Genomic DNA, 22,779 nt, shown 5'->3' with positions numbered 1-22,779 from the left:
TCTTTCCAGACGATATTGCAGGTTTTCTGGTCTTAGATAGGATCAGAATTCCTGCTGAACCTATTGGGATCCCGTCCTCCATCACATACACACACACACACACACAGCTACTATATGAAAATGATACAATAGCAAAGTATATGTGTCATCTACTGCAGATACTGTTGCTCTACTTCCTTAAGGGTCTCAGATTCAGAATCTAAAGATTTTGGTCCATACATTTGACCCTATACTCATCCTAATCATTTGTCTTAAGGAGTAACAACAGTAGCATCACCACCTCCACCCCAACCTACTATTTACATAGCTTTAAGTGCAAAACACTTTAAATATAATCTCACTTGAAAAACCCTTGCCATCTATCCCTTTGCAGCTAGCAACTCAGACTCCTCTTTTTCTTCATTAATTACACTGTGATGAACCAAGGTCAACAGGAATAATTGGAATCATCATAATTATAGTTTTTGTGAATACTTGAGTCTTCTTAAAATCTAGCAATATTTTCTGTACATTTTCTGTAACAACACTGATCGCAACTACCAAAATCTTTCTTTCCCCCAAAATACAGACAAACCTTACACAGCTCTTTTAGATGAGGTATACAAAAAAGTATACAAACATCACTCCAAGACAGCAATCCTATAAAGTCACTTTTAACACATATGCTATACATAGGTGATATCTAGAACTGTATTTCTCAAGTTCATCACGTAAAATCTGGATTGTTATGGTAGTTTTCTGGTTGGACTTCCTACCTCTCCTCAATCCAGTCCATCTTCCATTCAGCTATAAAATGATCTTTCTAAAACACAGGTCTAAATAAGCCACTCTCTCCCTACTCCCCCATACTCAACAAACTCCAATGGCTCCCTATTACTTCTAAGATCAAATATTTAAGTGAGAGAGGGCTATACAAAATCACCAGCCTCACTCTCTGGGCTCCAGAACTATAACTCTCCTTCCCCTCCCTCTGTCCACATAGGGTACCATACCCTTACCTGCAGATGCTCTGCCTAAAGGAACATAAATTTTGATCACTGAAACCTCAAGATGCCTTGATGTTTCCAGGCGAGTTTTCTTTCACAAGGACTATGCCTTAAACCCAAATTACTCTGGCTTTCATAGACTGGCCAACAACAAGTCCCAGCCCAAGCCTCACTTGGGGTCCTGAAGGCTCAGTTGAGTGTCAGCAGCAATTGTTTCTGTTTTGGCCAGAAACCCTGAGGGCCCTCCCTTCCCAGAATGATTTATGTTTAACTAGGTGAAAGAGGTTATTCTTTACCTCATTTCTTGCCTAGCCTTAATCACTGAATGAGGCCTTGCCTCAAAGTGAGACCTAGGGAAGACCTTAACTTGAAAAAGGCTAACATCTCCCACTGCATCCAGATCCATCTCTAGTCATCCTGATCTACATCTTGTCACTGGACCCAGATGGCTCTGGAGGGGAAAAGTAAGGCTGGTGACTTTGCATAGCCCTCCCTCACTTAAATACAATTCACTTGTATGTCATGGTATCACATCCCTGATGTCATAGTCCTCTTTGAGAACAAAGGACAAACAAGAAGATCAAATATAAAATTCTATTCTTGTCTTTTAAAGCCCTTCGGAACCTACCCCCTTCTTAGTCTTACTTTTCCTTTCTGACACCTTACTCTCCTCTCCACATACTTTGAGATCTAGTAACAATAGGCCTCTTTACTGTTCCTCCTCCTAAAGGACACTCCCCTTTCCCAATATATATTTTCACTAGCTATTCCTCATGTGTGAATTTTCTCCTTCATCATCTTCATCTCTTTGGATTTCTTAGCTTAGAAATTTTGAAAAACGTAGGAAAGATTAACAGAAACAAAAGCAAAAAGAAAACAAATCTGCTGGAAGTGAATAAAATTAGAATTTTTTGGAGAAAGAAAAAAATAATATATATTATCTTATCATTTATAACAAATGAAGAGGAAAAAGGGAACTATCAGAAACAATTTTGCCTAAACATATTTAAACAAAACTGATGATAACCTACAGAATTAGAAATAGTCCAATCTCAGATAAAATATCAGCTGAGAGGCTACAGCACTACATACACAATGAGAATATTTTACACTATGACCAGATTGGATTTATACAGTAAGTGCAGGAGTTGTACAAGTGTAGGTTGTTCAATATTATAAAGAATATAAACATAATGAATATTAATGCAAAGTAATAAAAATCACATGACTTTATCCAAAGACACATAAAAAGGCTTTTTACAAACCTCAACCCCCATATTTCCATTCATAACATTAATAAAAAGGATCTTTATTTAATACCTTGAACCAAGAAATAGCATTATTTGTAATGAATGAATGCTAGAAATCTTTCCAATAAGATCCATAGTAAAACCCTTCATTACCAACCCATTAGTTGAAAAAAATCTAAAAAAGTTAACTTTAGCAATAAAATAAGAAAAAGATATTAGAGCAATAAACAAAAAAAGAAAATTATCACTTTTTTGCAGATAATACAATGGTCTACTCAGTAATTCAGCTAAAAACTAACTGAAATTATTACTGACTTCAGCAACCTCCCAGGATATAAAATACTGCCCAAAAAGTTTGGCAAAAAGAGGTAGAAAGGGGCGGCCAGGTAGCACAGCGAATAAGAGCACCGGCTCCAGTGTCGGGATGACCTGGTGATTGAATCCCGGGCTCAGACACTTAGCACCCACCCAGAAACACCTGGCCGTGTAACCTTAAGCAAGTTACTTAACCCCAATTGCTTAAAAAAAAAAAAAAAAAGAGGTAGAAAGAGAATTTCCATTTAAAAGAACTACAGAATTTTTTTAAAAATAGGAATCTAGCTACTGAGACACAAAATAAACAGGAATTACATGAATACATCTATAAAACATTCTTTACAGAAACAAGGAGCCCTAAAATAATTGGAGATATTAATTGCTCATGACTGGACAATGCTTATATAATAAAAATGGCACTACCTAAATTTACTTATTTATTCAGTGAACTACCAAACTACCAAAGTTTACTATCTGGAGTCAGAAAAAAATAACAAAATTCAATTAAAGGGGAAAAATAGGTCAAAATTCTCAAGGATAATATTTTTTCTTTAAAATTGAGAAGGAAGAGACCCTAATAGGATCAAATCTCAAACCATACTACAAATTAGTGATCAAAATTATTTTGTACTAGATTAAAAAACAGTAGAATAGATTCTGTACATAAGATTTTTGGAGGAAACAATGCTAGGAACATTCAACAAACCCAAAGAATCCAGTTAGTCTTTCAAGTAAGGAATCAGAAAGAAAAAAAAAAACTAAAGTGAAAACTGGAAAATTAATTAGGTCACAATCTATTATCACTATACATACATATATATATATATATATATATATATATATATATATATAATAAGCTCTAAATAGATACATAAACTAGCTATTTAAACAAATAGAGAACTGGGGAAGGTGATATTTTTCACACTACAGAGAAGGGAGGAGTTCTTACAGAAAATAAAATGGGCAATTTTGATTATTTAAAATTGAACATTTTTTTGCACAAAATCATGCAGTTAAACAGAAGGAAAACAGTTAATTCAGGGGAAAAAAATCTTTGTAGCAAGTTTCTCTGATGAAAGTCCAATAAAAGGAACTGGCTTGAAAGGATTCTGGGAAGATAGCAGAATAAGTTTTGAAAATTCCAAGTTCCCCAGATTTTCCCCCACAAACAAGACAAAATAGTGCTTCAGGGCAAATGTAGAGCAGTAAAAATAAATAAGAGGCGGGGCAGAACAGCAGTCCTCCTGGACAACTTGAGAAGATTGGAAGAAAGATCCCAGGACCTAAGTTTGGTCCCCTTGAAGTGTAATTACCTCCATGCTACCGTGTTTCCCCGATAATAAGACCTATCCCAAAAATAAGCCCTCCCCTTACTGTGTAAGATTCCTCTAAAATAAGCCCTCCCCCGAAAATAAGCCCTATTGAGATTGCTACTGTAGTGAAGGTGATCCCCTGCGCTACACGCTACATTACGGTACCCTCTGTATGCACCGTTCCCCCCCACGGTGAAACGCACGCCGCGCTCCGAGCTGCATCCAATCAGAGCTGCAGCAGTGAGCGCGTCATCCTGTTCTTCCCCAGTGATTTGCTTGCTGGCGCCATTGAGAGCAGTGCCGCGGAGGAGAGCTGAGGCAGGACAACATAAGCCCTCCCCTGAAAATAAGCCCTCTGGTGTTTTTCTTTCCAAAAAAAAAAAAAAATAATAAGACAGTGTCTTATTATCGGGGAAACACGGTAGTTACACTGAAACAGCAAGCAGTGAAGCCTGGGGGTAGCTGGGTTGGGAGGTAGCCTTAGAACCTTGCTACAGAAATTCTTACCTCTAGGTGTGGTGATTCAGTGTCTGAATGGGTAAGATTGAGTGGACAACAGGCCCAGCTGTGCTTCTGAGACAAGACACAGGCTTGGGTGAGAAGGAATGAGCACATGATCCAGTGAATGCAGAAGCAGTAGGATGGGGTTGCCACTGGCTGTAAACACTTACAGGAGGATGGAGTTCTTGTTTCTGTTCCAGGCCAGAGGGGAGAACTAAGGGAGAATCTAAGGTCAGAGGTACCATGCTCCATACCACACCACTAGGTAATTACAGTAATGAGTTGCTACAAATAAAAAGAAAATGAGCAGGCAAAGGAGAAAGAACCCACTTTAGAAAGTTACTATGGGAATAGAGGATACTGGGGTTCATCTTCAAAGGAGGATACTAAAGCAAAAAAAAAAGTCCCTCCTACCCCAAAAAATAAGGTCAATTGGTCACCAAAAAAAATTCATAGATGAACTTTAAAAAGACTTTAAAAACTAAATGAGGGGAAGTTAGGTGGCACGGTCAGACACCTGAAGTCAGAAGAACCTAAGTTCAAATATGGCTTCGGGAACTTTACACTTACTAGCTGTGTGACCTTAGGCAAGTCACGTAACCATGACTACCTCCTCCCCCCGCCAAAAAAAAAATCCTATGACAGAGATTGAGGAATTTTTTTTAATAAGAACAATCCAAGACAGATTATAAAAAGACAGTTAACCAACTGGAAAAGGGGAGATCAAGAGTCTTAAGGAAGAAAAACACTCTTTAAAAATCAGAACTGGGCAACAAGAAGCCTGCAAAGTTAGAGAGACCAAGAAATAATAAAACAAAATATAAAGAATGGAAAAAATAGACGTGAACGTGAAATATCTCGTAAGAAAAACAACTGATTTAGAGAACAAATCAAGAAGAGAAAACATAAGAATAACTGGACTACACTAATTGGGCTACAATAAAAAAAGAATCTTGTTACAATAATACAAGAAAAAAATGAATACTCTTAAGATCTACTGTGTACATGGCAATAATTTTCTCTTTTCTTATTTTGTATTTAATTTTAAAATAAAAAAAGGAACTGGTTCAAATATATCCTCAATAAAAATTCTCTAACAGATAAATGGTTAATGGATATGAACAAGCCATTTTCAAAAGATGAAAAGCAACCAACCAACAATCATATTAAAAGATTTTAATCACTAATGACAATAAGAGAAATACAAATTAAAAACAAATCTGAGGATCGATTTCAACCCTATCAACCTGGGAAAAGATGACTATTATTGAGACAGGAGAAAGGCTATACAGCTGAAGAAGCACAGAATACACTGTTGATAGAGCTACAAAATGGCCCAGTCATTTTGGAAAGCAATTTGGAACAACACCTTTAAATTAAAAATTTATGAAAACTAAATTCATTAAAATGTACATACCCTTTGAATTTTTCATTCCTCTAATAACATCATGGACACTGGATTTTCCCAGATCAAAAACTTGAAATCAAAATAATATTTGACCGATGAAGAGTTCAAGAACTCGCAAAACACTCAAATGCATTCAATATGTACCTGGCTTGCAGTAAGTCTTATATGAAGGCCTACTTCTGTATTCTAGAAAAGTAAAGTAGATATGGAGTCCAACAACAAGTTTTCTTTGAATAAACATGGATGTTATGAAAATAAAAAGTCAGAGGTAGAGTTGGTAACTTTATACATACACACACACATATTAAACACAGACATACTAAGTGTATATACTTGGAATATAAAAAATACTGTGGCATTTGGGTTATTATTATATTAAAAGGGATGTTTTGTAAAGGGATGTATGTAAAAGGAATGTTCAAAGCAATAGTTATTTCTTTCTTTCCCCATAAATATACTCTCACATAAAATAAGTGGGTTATACCCATCTAAGAAAAAATTTTATCAGAATATTCTTAGACAGCAGTTTTAATCAGCTAGCTAACTTTACTAATAGAGAACACTGCTTCCTCTTCTTTCATGCCTTTAAGAGCTTTTGGACATCATTCATTCATTCATTGCAAGTTCTTATGTTCCTTCAGAAAAGATCTAAGAGGAGAGAAAATTATTTTTAGAGTTCTCTAATTCTAGTGTAATGAATTTTTTCAAAGTAAGACAAAGCATATGTATAGAGACAATAAGCTGGAATTGGAGAAAAAAAAGTCCATTAACAAAATTTACATTGCATAAGGAAGGTCCTGAATTTTTCCAAGCCATGGTAAAGGTGAAAGAGATGTTTTTAATATTCAGCATTCTATATGCACTGTTCAATATGCTATAGAAGCCCAAACAACAGAACCTAAAAATAATAAACTATCAATCTTTTCATTAGTACATAACAGTTATACTGTTAAGGCAAGAGTTAACATAGTTATACTTCTATTTAGTACAAAAAGCCAGGACCAAATGAAATAGGAAGTAATAAAAACAAGGTATGAGTGATGTTTTGAGAAATTATATAATGTACTGGTTTCATACCATCAATAAGTAGGGTATGTCAGGAATATACACATTTACATGCTTGGCAAATGCTTTTGCTCACAGTTACCTGCTAATCAGAAGGTTGCTTAGAAGTAATATCTTAGCATTAAGTTGATGAGGAAAGAGATCACTACATGCTTGACACACACCAAATGCTTAATAAAAACTTTCTGATTAACATGATAAACTTTGGAAATGATATAAGTAGTTGGATTCTTCTGAGTTTTGATTTAATCAGAAAACTGACATTTATTTACCTGTTTTTATTTCCATGGCTATCCCTTGGGATAGAGTAGGGGGAGGGAGGTTCCAAGAGTTAATAAAATAAATGATAATATATTAATATGGATACCATTTGATTAAGAAGTTTCCCAATTGAATCTAGAATTTAAAAGAATGAAGAATTAAGTTTGATCTAGAGAACACAGATAAGCAAATCCCAAAATTAGTATGGAAGGAGGAATAGTGCTGAAAGTGATTATAACTTGACAAAAACAGTGCCTTCCACCCTTGAGAGGACCATAAATCAGCTAAGGCTAGAGAACTTCAGCTAAATTCCCCTGGGTCTGGGATTGGACAGTTTATTCTTTTATCTTGATGTACAGTCAGAAAAAAAGAAATCTCTTTGTTTGCATAAAAAGGAAAAATGAAGGTTTTCATTCTAGAGTATATGAAAGACAAGGTATAAAAGGAAAAGTGGAAAAGAGATGCTTAAATCTAGATATGGTAGCAAGAACAGAAGAAGAGGGTCAGTTAATTAGGATTTGCTCTCTGACTCAGAGCCAAATCAGATCAAGAATCAGGACAAGGCCCAAGAGGCAAGATGCTTCAAGCTGGAGTTCAGTATCAAGGAAGCTTAGAAAGTCAGCCAAGGTGAAAAGCTAGGGGCCAAAAGGCAAATATCACCTGATCATCTACAAGAAAGGTTGCCACTCTTGCAAAACTGACCTTAGGTCAGTGATGCCAAAGGCCCAGGGCTGGATTCTTTACAGGAATAACAGTGCAAAGTCTAATTCTAGGCTATCAGCCTCAGGAGCAGGTGTGGTTTGCTATTATTGCCATCACTTAAAAGATTTTGGGATTTAGATGGCATTTGGGATCACCTAGTGCACGTTCCTCCTTTTTAGAACTGGAAATTTTCACTAGTTGACTTAAGTATAAACTGGTTCTAAGTAAACTCTAAACCTACTCCTACCCATCTTATCTAGATCATGTGGCTAACTTATAGAAAATAAAAGAAAGACTTTATGTCACTTAGGTGACAACCCAAAAAAGAACAACAACAAAAAAATAGATAATCCATAAAGTCTACATCTGCCTACAACCCAGAAAGCTGTAAATATATCTGATACACAGAGATAACTCCTAACTTGATATTTTGGTCAATGTGTGATTTCCTCAGATTTGGTATTTACAACAAAATTACCTATCATAACCTTTCCATGACTTTCTTTGTTGGGGGAGGGGGGAAGGCAATCAGGGTTAAGTGATTTGCCTAGGGTGATAAAACTAGGTAAGTGTCAAGTGTCAGAAGTTAAATTTGAACTCAGGTCCTCCTGACTCCAGGGTAGGTGCTCCATCCATAGTACCAACTAACTGCCCCCTTTCCAGAACTTCTAGTCATTCTTTTCCATAGATCCTCCAGAAAAATATAATAGGGTGGAGGCCTCCCTCCAGTGAAGTGGGGGGAGAGTACCATTGTAGCATTTAGTCTGCTTCTGTCATTTTTCATGTTCACAACATGAGTAGCCCAACTCTTTTTCAGGTCAAAATGTCCTTGATAACATCTCATATCATTCTATGGACCACTTACACAAATTATGCACCTCTTCATATTGTTTTTAAGATTTCCTATAGTAATAACTATTTCAAGACCATGATATTCTCTAAGTCACAGCCAAGTAGTATCATCACATCTACAGAGATCATACTCGAAGCCTCAACACGGCATGGAGGTGACTCTGGATTCCGCAAACCTATGACAATGGAACTTATGTTTCAACAGATTCTCATACTGAGGGAAAAATAGTTAACCCATCATCATTGTTCACTGTGATTATAATGCCTGTGCTTTGTATGACCTACTACAGCAGTGTGACTCATTGATTTGTCAAGAGTAATGATTAGAATTAATAATTAGAAGATTTGGAGCTGGAAAGGACATTAAATGTCTGGTTCAACTTCACAATTCTACTTATAAGGAAAGTAAGGCCTAAAGAAAGTTAAATGCCTGACCCTTGATAACACAGGTAATTAATATATAGAGCCGAGATTGGAATCTATATCCTCCTATTCCTCATCTAGTGCTCTTGCCATGCCACCAAATAAATTCATCAATGTGTATAATCCCTCTATTATAACACACCCATGCCTTTTCACCCCCTGCTTTGGTCCTCCCAGATACTTCATAGTATCTTCAAGCAAAAACAAAAAAATCCCCATAAAAGAGAGGGATTCTGGTTAGAGAGAGCTTTTCTTCATGTTAAAGATTCACTAGACACAAGCTACATCTAAAAATAATATATTTATATTGCTCTTTACAATTTATATACAGTATCCAATTTCAGAAAAATCCCATATGGTAGAATTATTGTATTATTGCCATTTTTCTGAAAAGGAAATAGAAATGAAATCTTACACAAAATCATCTAGCTATTAAGTAGTGGCAGGAACAAGGCTCCAGTTCTAGATAGCCTGACTCCTAAGCCAGTATTCCTTCTTTTGCACCAAACCACATTATTAACAGGTAGATCTAGGCAAAATTGCAAAGCAGGCTTTTGTTCCTGTCAAATTTGGCACAATTCTCCTCCCTACCCAATCTCACTAAGTAAGTATCCTCCTACTGCAACAATCTCTCTGCCTCTCTATATATAGTTAAAATACTACCTCTAACCTCCCCCCCCCCAAAAAAAAAGGAAAACTCATCTTCCCAGTATGCTACTCTAGGAAAGTAAAGGACAATGGTAGGAACAATGTAATACCATGATGAGTATGATGGACCTCCATGCTAATAATGTGTTAATCCTAGTTCTGATGGCCCTCCCAAGTAACAGATACTCTGTAACTGTGGCCTGTTATAATTCTAGATACTTTAATCTAGAATCCATACTCTTTAATTATGACAACATATACCATAGAATGGGACAGTGAGGATTTTAATTTTTTTTAAATGAAGCTCTGACTACACTTTGCACAAAAGCTCCAGTCCTGAAGAGAAGGTTCATGGAAATAGAATGCTTAAGAAATATGGAATAAGAAAGGAAAGAGTAACAACGACCAGAATAGAAAAAAAGTACCATTATACAAAACAGCAACTAGAAAAACTTGTAGACAACTTTAGTCTACAGAGTGGTTAAAAAAGAATACTACAAAGCCACAAAATGCCACCAAAAACAAATGACTCCATACAAACAGTCCCATCTGTTAATGCTTAAAGCTTCAAACTATAATAAAACTGACTAATATTTTCAGCAAAGCTCAACACAAGTAATATTTATACATCAAAATTACAAGCACATGTAATTTAGTGTATTTCCTTTAACAATGCAGCAAAACCTTAGGACTTTTACATAAGACATCTTCAAGAATTGCTTTGACTGAAAAAAAAAAATTTCCTCACCCTGAAGTCAACCTGCTGAAGGGATTCAATAAACTAAGATATGCAGATCTTCAAATGATAGGCACACACTTTGGAGGCTGGTAAGCCATGCCAGAATTTTAAAGCACAAAAATGTAACCCATAAGTAATTTACTGGAAGAACTTGGTTAATAACAACAACAAAAACCCCACACAATTAAGTGACCAAAGTGAATTGAGGAAGTTGCTAAAACAATGATCTATGTCAACTGAACCCATTGGTCCCAACAACAACAAAATAGTCCCTCCCTAAAACCTATACCACTAAATTCTTTTCCAAGAAGTTTATACTTTACATACCAAACAGATGTGTGCCAATGCTAACTCTAAAGATAAAAGAATAGAATAATAGAATAGAACAAACTGAAGATGAGAACTTACTGATATTATCAATTTTTACATTTCTCTTTAGTAATTCAGCTTTAACACATCTAATTAGAGAGTACAAAAAGATTTCCTGAGGTGATATAAAAGAAATAGAACTCGGCCTACATGTGAAATTTATTTGACCCATAAGAAAAATTAAACTACCTTACAGTTACCACCATGTTTTCAGTCTTCACTAGTACAAAAACTCAAAAAAACTGAATCCAAAAAGTAGATGGAATAAAAATTATAATCTTTGATTGGCAAATACCTGAAATTTAAAAGCTTCCTTACACATGATTGTTATTACTCATTTCATTCTTAACAGGGGAATAGATTAACAATTATACTTTGAGTTATGATTGCATCACAGGACACTGAATGCAATAACTTCTGGGAATTAGCTCAAGATTCAATATGTGTTAAGAAAACAATTCAGCATATAGAACTTTGTCATAGTTGTACTGGTAGGATCTTGTTTAGGGGACTGCATATCACTTTTTAAGCACCATCCTCACCTACTTAAAAATTATTCTACAAGGGCTCTAAATCTTCTCATTAACTATATCAAAAACATATTGAGATTACAGGACTGCAAAGCACTATACAAATGGCATCTTATAGTTAAGCTAGGAATTTTGAATCCATCTTCCTCTCTGAAAACCACTTGCTATATTTGTGAAGACACAAGTCTTCCTCATGTACCTAAAAATTTCATCTTCAATAGATCAGATGAAAAGAATTAGAATGTTCCCTTCTACAAAAATACTCAAAAATGACAGTTACTCTGAGAAACAGAATGATTTTTTAATCAATTAAATATAGAAAGTGATTCAGGTTTTCTTCTAACAATATGGTAAACATTGGGAAGTTTAGTTAATACAAATGATGAATCTAAATTTATGCATCACTGAAATGCTGCACCTGATTAACATAAACTTAGTAATCATTCATCAGAGAAGATAAACATCAGGTTCTGACCAACAATTTCAATTCAATATACATTTGACTGTAAAAGTATATCTTATTTAAAGTATGAATTAGGATTGTATCTGTATATGTAAAAATGAAAAATTAAGTTTATCTTACCCAAAGATTAGATTACCCAAAAGATACTGGAGAAAGCTGGAAAGCATTACAACTATTTATTGGTAGTTTCAACATGTCAAACAAAAACTGGACTGAAATTCACTATTAGGATCAAACTAGAGATTAGGGCATGAGGCTGATCTTTGAATCAAGAAACTAACTGCAAATTCCAATAACAAAGCAAATAGTAATGTACAAAAACTTTTGCTAATACTTATCTGTTGCAAAAATCACCTGTGGTAGAGGAGGAAATCAACTAAATGGGGAGGTTAAAAAATAAAAGATATTGAATATCCACACTTTAACTTGCAGGTTTTCAGACAGTTATCACTGAAAGCAATTTCAAACAACTCATCTGTATAATAAACTTAATAACATGGATACTAGTTCAGTTTTAAGGCATTTAAGACATGTTACCTTACTGCATAAAACTTAGGTTAACCTCAGAGTGGGTAGGACCATAAAAATATCATAAACGCTAAATAAAATATTTATTTATTTGCGTTGTGCTGTCCTGAGTAGAGGGAAATCATCTGTTCCTAGCAGTCAAACTAAAGGAACTTAAGTGTCAAGAGTTTTCTTAAAAAGTCAGACATAAATAACGCACAGTAATAACCACTGACCAAATTCGTATTTTATTCTCTCTTCACATCCCTTCTTATCGTTAAGGATGACAATGCAATAATGATTCTTTCTACTGCTCTTAGGGGAGCACCGTATTAGGCTATCACAGTCAATGACACAGTTTTCATTCACCCCCAACCCAAGGACATCCAGAGACCAAGAAGCCAAATTTCCCTTATGCAAATCTCTTTCAGGACAACCCGCAGGTCATACATTGGGGCCCAGGCAGTGCAGAAACTCGGGATCCGGGTGCAAAGTTCCCTTACACGCCACCCTGAGAGATTCCCTCCCCCCCTCCCACACATTCATACAGCCTTTCCACACTCCGGGGTTCCCCGTAATTCTGTGTTTCCCGGAGCCAACAATGCAGCATGGGGGCATAGGGGTGGGGGGCGCGCGGGGGTGGTGGTGAGAAAGTCTTATTTCACAAGGCCCCTTTCGTACACAAGCGTGCCCAGGCGGGAAGGGTGTCCTATACAAGTCATGCCCGTGCAGGAAAGGCACAGAGGTGGTGAAGGGGGTGGGGTGGAGGGGAGTGATAGGGTACGAGAGCACGAGGTGCGGGAGCAGTGAGAGTCCCAAAGGGTCAACTCCTCCTTGCCCAAGGGTAACCGCCTGTCTCTTGGCCCAGCTGGCGCGGACCCAGGCTCGGGGTCAAGGGTGGGATGGGGGAGGCTGGCGGTGAGCAGGAGGTCAGCTGCCCCTGCGCCCTCGCCCTTCCTCCCCCGCGTCCCTGTCATTCTTCCCGGCCTCCAAGGCCACCTCGCCCCCACCGCCCGCTTCCTCCCCCAGCCCGGGCATCCTCTTAATGTCATCCCTGGGTGCCGGGGCTCACCAGAAAGCGCGTGGAGCTGGTGCCCTGATCAACGGCCCCGACCAACGGCCCCAAGACCGCCTTCTTCGCGGCTGCCATGAAGCCGGCTCCGACTCGGCCGGCGCTCGCGGCGTCTCCCGGGCGACAGGGGTGGCGGGCGAGAGGAGGGGGAGGTGGAACGCGAGAGTAGGCGGCGGCCGCGGCGGTGGTGAGCTCTCAGCCTCTCCCGCGCCGGGCGGAATCCTGGGCCGCGGCCGGGACCTCCCCCTTTATCCACGAGGTCCACTCCCACCCGTCTGCCCCCTCCCCGCCCCCCGTGGGCGCCGGGCTACCCCCTTTCCCTCCCCCTGCCCCAACCTCCCGCTCCCTGAGGTGGCTCTCCGCTCTCGCCCCACCCCTCGCCGCCCCGCATTCGCCCGGCTGGAGGCGTGACTGGGGGCGCTGTCAGCGCGGTTGGCCAATCGCGTGGCGGGGCGTGAGGGAGAGGGGCGGGGACGAGGGGAAGCTCCTGCGTTCCAGTAAGACGTCATGGGGGCGGAAGGATTTTGTGGAGGAGGCGTGGGAGGGCGGGGGAAGCGCCTGAGCGACTGGGGTGGCGTGGCGGGGGAAATACGAGTGGCTTAGAAGAGGTGTTTCTTTGAACTGTAGGTGAGGGGTCGTTTGGCCTAGGGGATATGGCTTCGAGGATAGGAACATGTTCCCCGCCCCCCCACCCCGAGGCACCCGCTGTACTAGGAGCTGCAGGCATCATCCACAGCTTGACTTCCAAAGTTCAGAACGAGTCGTTCCCGCCGCCACGCTGTGCGAGTCCACGCGTGGGAAACCGCTTTGGTGGCCCGGAGCACAAAGCAGAGACCTCCCAGCCACCTTCCCTCTCCCCTAAATCAATTCTGTGAACTCTGAATTAGATCAGGGCGGCTGGTCGCCAGCTGCATCCTTCCCACTTGCACACTTGTGATGTTTAAGCAACAGAAATGATTTTTAAAAAAACCTCATTTATGTATCACTCTATGTTTTGCAAAGTGTTACATATAATCTCATTTATGAGCCCTTATCTTTTCACACACTCAGTTTAGCCGTCTTCTCAGAGACAACATTTTCCAGTGTTTTCAAGTCAAGAGGGAAGTGCACAAAGATAAGTCCTTTCCCCAAGAACCAATAAAGGTCACAGAAAACAGGTAATAAAACATACTTTAACACCACCACCACCACCCCCACTATCCCCAAGAAGAGAGATTGGGAGCTATTAAGATAGAATATCATATACATTGATAGATTTTGCTAAATTACTTTTCTTCCTCACAACAATGTAGAGAGTGTGTTCTAAATGCCTTTGGTGTAAAAGAAGTTAAGCCCTTTCAGACCCCACCCCAACCTGTGCAAAAACCTTTTATTAACTGAAAAACTGTTTGGGCAACTTCTTATTCCACAGGTTTCCTTCTCTAATTCTTCCATCCAAAAGACCTGAATCTTAGTACTTAATAAATGTTTATTGACTGACAGTTCAAATAAGGCCTCCAACACTTCCTAGGTGTATGACCCTGGGAAAGTCACTTGCCCTTATAAGTTAGGTCTTAAAGTTTTCACAGCTGTAAAATGGGGATTGTAATAATTGTGAAGACCAAATGAGATAATATTTATAAGGTGCTCAGCCTTTATTAATACTTATCAATATCACCCTCTACCCCCCCCCCCCCCCCTTATTACTATGGTTTTCAAGTTAGTGGAGGCAGAAGAGATTCTCATTTTGCATTCATCCAATGGTTTAATCTCCCTTCTTGGAGCAGCTAGGTGGCACAGTGGATACAGTACCAGGCCTAAAGTCAGGGATTTAGGAATCTTCCTAAATTCTGGGCAAGTCAATTAACCCTGTTTGCCTTAATTTCCTTTTTTGTAAAATGAGCTGGAGAAAGAAATGGCCAACCACTCCAGTATCTTTGCTAAGAAAACCCCAAAGGGGTCATGAAGTTGGACGTGACTGAAATGATTGAATGACAAAAGCAGTAAAATTAATGTTTATAGATGGTTTAAAAACTGTGTGATCCTTAACAACCTGTATCCCTTTTCTGCCAGATATTTCTGCCAAAACTATAAAAGAAAACACAGAATTAAAGACAAAGACTTGGACATGACTGAACGACTAAACAACAAGCACATCCTTTGTTTATCCTCATCTCCTTAATCTCATTTAATACCATTTGTTACCAAATCTTGTCTTCATCTATTTCCTATGAATCCCTTTTTCTCTCCATTCATATAGCCACCACCCTCATGAAGAAGGTCCTCATTATCTCTTGCCAGGACTATTATAATAGCCTCCTAGTCTTCATATTAGTGCCCCCTGTTTACTCTCTTTCCATTCCAATCCATCCTGCATTTATCTTCTAAAGTGATTCTCCTAAATAGGCCTATCCATACCACTCTTTTCCACCCCCACTCAGTAATCTACACAGTTTCCCTATTACCTCTAGGATCAAATATAAAGTTCTTTGACATTTAAAACACTTCACAATCTGGACCCTGTCTTCCTACCTTTCCAGTCTTCTTATATTTTATTCCTAAAATACAGGTAATCTATAATCCACTGACTCTGACCTACTTGCATTCCTAGTAAAGGATGCTTCATCTCTGCTTTGGGAACCTTTGCATTGCATTCCACATCTCAACATTTTGGAATCTCTATTCTATTGGGCTCAAGTAGAATCTTCTGCAAGAGGGCAGCTACTACTGTTTTCCTTTCTAATGTTATTTTATATTTACTATATGTATCCTGTATATGTTCATGTATATACGTACATATATGTTTGTATATGTATGTATATGTGTGTATTAAGTCTTCTCACTTACAATGTGAGCCCCTGGAGGGCAGGAACTGTTTGTGCCTTCTTTTCTATCCCTATCATTTGGCAAAATTGTTGTTCAGTCATGTCTGACTCTACATGACTCCTTGATCTTTGTCCATGGGGTTTTCTTGGCAAAGATATTGGAGTAGTTTGCCATTTCTTTCTCCATTTTACAGATGAAGAACTGAGGTTCACATCTTCCTGATTTTAGGCTCTTTCCATTGCACCACCTCTTTGTCACATTATTTACTGCTTCCAGACTCTGACCCCAAAAGAAGGAAAAAAAAAAGCTTATTTCTTCTTCCTCCATTGATTGGCAGCTTTTTTCTCTTGCTTTTCCAGTTCACTGAATATAATAGATGCTTGGCCAATGTTTTATTTAATTAAAGGTCCTGTTTCTTATTGCTTACCCCCCTTGTTCTCTTAACTAATTTTCTTGAACAGTGTGCTCTATGGGAATTTCATTCCACATTCCATGTGCAATTGCAGAATGTACCTTTAGAGATGGCAGATTTGGTATGATATTGAAATGATGGGTCCCACATTTCTCTATTTCCAGTTTTGTGCTCCAAATGGGAGAGAGTTAACCAAAAACATTAGATTGACTTGACCCTTCAAACTTCAAAAGATCTTAATCGTAAAATTTACATAGAAAAAGATTACTTGGTCCTGGGAAATACTGGAAGAAAAAAAAATGTTAAATCCAGTACATTAATGTGGTGTGCTATAAAGCACTCTGGATTTGGAGTCATAGAACTCGGGTTGAAATCTCAGCTTTAGTACTTCTCTAGAACATGATAGTCTATCTCCCCTCTGTGATTTTTCATAGGCTGTCTCCATACCTACTCTTTGCCTCCTCAAATCCCTTGCTCCCTGAAAACTCTCTGTTCAAATGCTGCTTCCTACAAGATGCTTCTCCTGATCCATCCCACACTTTCCCAATTGTGACTGCCATCACCGCACAGTAGAAAAGATTTTGTATCTACTTTTTATGTATTTTGCTTTTAAGTATCTTTGTGACTTTGAGAAAGCCCTTTAAAGAGTTTGACCTCCATTTCCTTATTTGTAAATTGAAGGGAACCATTAATTTGAAATTGAAAGGGACCTTTATAAATCATCCAGCCCAACTCCCACGTTTTAGAGATAAGGAAAACTGAGACCCAAGGAGGTTCAGTGACTTTCTAAGGTCACCAGTAGCAAAACTGGGATTCAAATACAGATCCTTTCACTCTTACAGTCTTCTTTCCACTACACTATGCCCCATATAGTATTAGGATCCCAACAGTATTATAAAGCTCAGTGAGTTCAAACAGACCCTATTACTTTGTTCTTGACAATAATACATTTAAATTTTCAGTGAAGGGAAGTTATTCCCTGTATAGCAGATCACAGTACTTAGAAAGGAATTGTAGAACCTGTAAGGATAGAAATTGTAGCATTTGTGAGAAATTAGTTGGTGAATATTTCTCAAATTTGATCTTTTGCAATTTTTACAACCCTGGGCAAGTCATTTAACCCTGTTGGCCTCAGTTTCCTCATCTATAAAATGAGTTGGAGAAGGAAATGGCAAACCCCTGCAGTATCTTTGTCAAGAAAACCCCAAATGGGGTCGTGCAGAATCAGAGACAACTGAACAGCTTCTGACTTTAGATCCATTGGTGTTACCACAACAGCATGGTGACAATCCATATTTTTTCAATCGTTTATATTCTGTTTCACATAGTAGAATATGAACTTCTTGAAGGCAAGTATTGTTTTAGGATAGATACTAACAGGAAAATATTAACTAAACATAGGTATAGAAGTAGAAGCAATTATATAGCTAAGTATTGCCTGTATTATTAAGCAGTATGGCACAGAGGATTGATTGGTTGTTGAACTTGGAATCAGGAAGGGTTGAATCTTTTCTTGGATACTTAATAATTGTATGACTCAGAGTCAATCATTTAACCCTTTGGGCATCATCTCAGTGTTCTCATTTGTAAAATGAATGGGTTGGACTCTATAATGTCTAAGGTCCCCTCTGACTTGAAATCTATGCTCTTACAACATTCATTTTCATTCTCAACTGTGTGGCAGACAAGATTATCTTTTTTTTTTTTCTAAGTATAAGCTAAGGAAAGACTATCAATGACAAATTTATCAGTGATAGGGAACCAGGAATTATACGAATTATTATTATTTTTAAAAAGATAAAAGTGATTTTCCCCAAACTCCAGTACCTTCAACACCTCCCTCACACATACACACACACACATACACACATACACATTTCAAAGTTTGTATGGTTTTCTTTTATTCAGTTTGGGTAATCTTTTCCAGAGTTAATTCTGCTTTAGTTGGTAGATGATTAAATGAAATGTATAAATATTCACTGTGGGTATCTCTTAATTTAAGGAACTAAAATTTAACTAACAAGTAATCTAATGCCACACAATAACCTCTATGGGAATCCTTGAGGGACAGCTTAAGAAACATTAGAATAAAATGAATACTTTCAAATGGATTTAAATTAATTTTATTTTACACAATGTACATACTTTTTCAAAACAATACCTCTACTTCAGATAAGCCAAGATTAAAAGAATAAATTAGAGAAGGCATCAATCCAGGTTTGTCTAAGTGCTGATTATTTATAGATGACAAAAACAGCAGATGGTAACGATTGCTGATCCAAAGTTTATCAGCCAAAATTGAATCCATTATTCCCCTTCCCATCTCTCCCTATTTCAGGCTTCCCTCTTACTGTTGAGGGCACCACCATCTTCCAAATCCCTCAGCTCACAACCTAAATGTCATATGCAACTCTTTACTCCCTCTCACCCCCCATATCTAATCAGTTACCAATTCCTATTGATTCTACCTTCTCAGCATGTCTTATACATGTTCCCTTCTCTTCTCTGATATTGCCACCACCATCTTGCAGGCCCTCATCACTCAGGCCTAGACTATTACAGTATCCTGCTGGTTGGCCCATCCTCCACTCAGTTGTCAAGTTGGTCTTCCTAGAGCTCAGGTCTGCATGACAACTCCCCTCCCCATTCAAATAAACTCCCATCCCTCCTTTATCACTTCCAGAATCAAATAGAAACTCTTTACTTTGGCATTTAAACCTTTCACAACCTGCCTCCCTCCTACTTTTCCAGTCTTTTTAAACCTTATTTACCAATCCCACGTTTACTCTGTGATCCAGTAATATTAGCCTTCGTGCCATTATTTGTGCATGACCATTCATCTCCTGATCTTATGTATCTTCACTGGTTGTTTCTCATGTCTGCAACTCTCTCCCTCCTCATCTCCATCGCCTTGTATTCCTTGGCTTCCTTCAAATCATATCTAAAATCCCACATTCTAAAGAAGCCTCTTCCTGGTTCCCTTTAATGCTAAACCCTTCCTTCTGAGATTCTTTCTAACTTATCCTTTGTATATCTTGTTTGTATATATTTGTTTGCATGTTTTCTCTTACATTAAATTCTAAGCTCCTTGAAGGCAGGGTCTGTTTTTGTCTTTCTTTGTATCCTCAGTACTTAGCACACAGTTCCTAGAAAACAGCAGTTGTTTAATAAATGCTTGTTGATTTGACTTAATGTTTCTTCATTTCTAAACCGTCCTTAAAATCATGAATGGTTGTCACAGCATTCTCCCAAACAAGCAGGAATGAGAAGGCTTCTACACTTGCTGTGACATTATGGGGCTTGAATCCCTACCAAGATCCCTCCTAGGAAAAAGTCACAATCTTCCCTAGGCATGTCAGATTCCATTCCAGAAAACTGTCAGATGCTCCAAAGGCATTTGAACGTAAAAATACTTATTCAGAAGGGCAATGAACAACAATGGGGCTTCTCCTCTGAGTAAATCAATAGAGAACAGTAATAGCCCAGGAGTCCTGTAATTAGTACAATAAATCTTCATCTCCCAAGCTATTCCTGAATTTTCTGGGTAAGCAATAACAAAACATGAAAATAAAAGTAACAATTCATACCTGCATAGCACTTTAAGGTTCATAAAGTACTTTCTTCACAACAACCCTGTGAGGTACAAGTATCTATACATAAAGGAACTGGGACTCTGAGGAGTTAAGTGACTTACTGTTAAGTGTCTGGGTGAGATTTAAAAATAAACACAATGCCAATAAGGGAAATTAATGCATTGACAGCTCTTGAGGCAGCGTCTCTGTCTCACTTCCTCTAGTAGATCACAGTAAGATAGCACATCTGAGCTCCCTTGGTTCTGAAAGAAAAGTCAGATTGTCTTTTTCAGTTTGCTTATCTGCCCCCAAATCCAGAGTTCCCAGCTAGGAATCTCAATTTTACTTTTAATTTTAATTAAAATGAATTAATTTGACCATTTTTATTAATTTGAAAGTGTTCAACATATTGTCTGTACAAATGTTTGCTGAATTTTTAAACCAAAAGTTTCCTACTGTGTTTCCCCGATAATAAGACCTATCCCGAAAATAAGCCCTCCCCTTACTGTGTAAGATTCCTCTAAAATAAGCCCTCCCCCAAAAATAAGCCCTACTGAGATTGCTACTGTAGTGAAGGTGATCCCCTGCGCTACACGCTACATTACGGTACCCTCTGTATGCACCGTCCCCCCCCATTCCTCCCACCCGTGAAACGCACGCCGCGCTCCGAGCTGCATCCAATCAGAGCTGCAGCAGTGAGCGCGTCATTCTGTTCTTCCCCAGTGATTTGCTTATTGAATAAAGGTACATTTTTTTGTTCACATTTACCTGTTTATTAAAATTGCTGTCAATGTTCATTAAAATAAGCCCTCCCCTGAAAATAAGCCCTCTGGTGTTTTTCTGTCCAAAAAAAATTAATAAGACAGTGTCTTATTATCGGGGAAACACGGTATTGCATGAGACTGGGAGAATGGAAAGCAAATGTCCTACATTTCTTATAATGTAGTTCTTTTAGTTTTCTATGTCTCATTAAAATCCTATCTATATAATTCTCTTTAAATTTCATATTTGTTTAAGTTCCTCTTATTCTAACTCACCAAGAATCTACTTTTTAACTTAAATATTTTATTCTAATTATATTATTCTTTAGTCAGAGGATATCAGCAAACATTTCCCAAAAGGAGAATTGAAAATGTTTAACAACTGCAAAAGAAGATTGCTCGAAATCACTAATAATAATAGAAATTCAAATCAAAATAACTCTCAGGTTTTAACTCACACATAGCATATTGGATAAAATGATAGAAGATAGAAAGAATACATATTGTGAGACTGTTGGAAAACAAGTACATTAAGGTACAGCTGCAAATTGATCAGCCACTATAGAAAGTTATTTGGAATTACACTTAAAAAAAAAACAACTAAAATGTCCAAATGTTTGACCCAGAGATCCTTTTATTAGACATACACCCCAAAAAGGTCACCTTAACTTTTGAAGTGGCAAGTATTTCCTCTAATTAAGGCTTTTTGTTTAGCTAGGCTTTTTTTTTTTTGTTCATTCTCATTAACAGAATGAAGACTTAGAAACATTAACAGAAAGAAGGGATTAAGGGATCAGCATTTTAACTAGACTGAATGACCATGACTTTGCTCAGGATGCCATACCTCAGGATACTCTGTCTTTCCCCTCTCTCCATTTGTGGTTCTGTGGTACAACTGTTTCCATTCCTTTTCTCTGGCTTTTTGTTTACCTCCCCAACTCCCATCCTTTACCCTATTATATCTGTTTTCCAAGGTCCAATGAGTTATTGTCATATGCGCAACACATTCTTTTTTTAAGATTTATGTTTTTAGTTTTTACCATTCACTTTTTTAAAGATTTGAGTTCTAAAGTTTTTCCCCTCCTTTCTCACCCCCCACCCCAAGATGGCATGCAATCTGATATAGGCTATTAGGTATTAAATGATATTAAACATATTTCCACTTAGTTATATTGTGAAAGAAGAATCAGAACAAAAAGGAAAAACCATGAGAAAGAAAAAAAAGACAAAATAGCATGCTTCTATCTGTATTTAGTGTCCACAATTCTTTTTCTGGATATGGATAGCATTTTCCATCATTAATCTTTTGGAATTGTGTTAGAGATCATTGCATTGTTCAGGAAAATGTTCTTCTGGTTCTGCTCATTTCACTCAGTATCAGTTCCTGTAAGTCTTTCTAGGTTTCTCTGAAATCTACCTACTCATCACTTCTTAAGGAACAGTAGTATTTCATTACATTTATATATTTTATATTCCATCCCTGCTAAACTCTAGGATGTAAGGGCCACCTTTACCTTCCCCAACTTCTGCCTGCTTTTAGGATCATACATTCTAGAGAATTGGCTTCCCCTTTTCTAGGGGCAACTTCACCTGACCATATGATTTTGGTGAAGGTTGATACCTCAAAGCTACAGGAGGCCACTGGATAGAGCTACAGACCTAGAATCAGGAAGACTTCAAATCTGGCTTCATACACTTGCTAACTGTGTGACTCTGGGCAAGTCATAATACTATTTGCTTCAGTTTCCTCATCTGTAAAATGAGCTGGAGAAAGAAATGGCAAACTACTCCAGTATTTTTGCCAAGAAAACTCCAAATTGAGTCA

The 22,779-nt window shown here is 38.0% G+C and overlaps 1 protein-coding gene across 7 annotated transcripts in view; it reads right to left on the bottom strand.

Annotated features, from left to right (window-relative positions):
• Positions 1-13,665, bottom strand: part of GK (glycerol kinase) — an 88,450-nt gene extending 74,785 nt beyond the window's left edge. For 5 of the 7 annotated variants that reach the window (XM_069065647.1, XM_069065648.1, XM_069065653.1 and 2 more), the window contains exon 1: positions 13,405-13,664. In XM_069065647.1, coding sequence (XP_068921748.1) covers positions 13,405-13,482 — 78 coding nt within the window. In that variant the 5' untranslated portion in view covers positions 13,483-13,664. Of the gene's footprint in view, positions 1-13,404 lie in introns of all 7 variants that reach the window. The other 2 variants (XM_069065654.1, XM_069065651.1) reach the window with 1 other exon arrangement.
• Positions 13,666-22,779: the final 9,114 nt, after the last annotated feature.

Source organism: Petaurus breviceps, unplaced genomic scaffold (assembly GCF_028583685.1).
Source record: "Petaurus breviceps papuanus isolate PSGF00001 unplaced genomic scaffold, PetGlider_PUasm1.0 90696, whole genome shotgun sequence".
Lineage (NCBI taxonomy): Eukaryota > Metazoa > Chordata > Mammalia > Diprotodontia > Petauridae > Petaurus > Petaurus breviceps.
The sequence above is the reverse complement of the archived record's forward strand: the minus strand, read 5'-3'. Positions and strand labels throughout refer to the sequence as shown.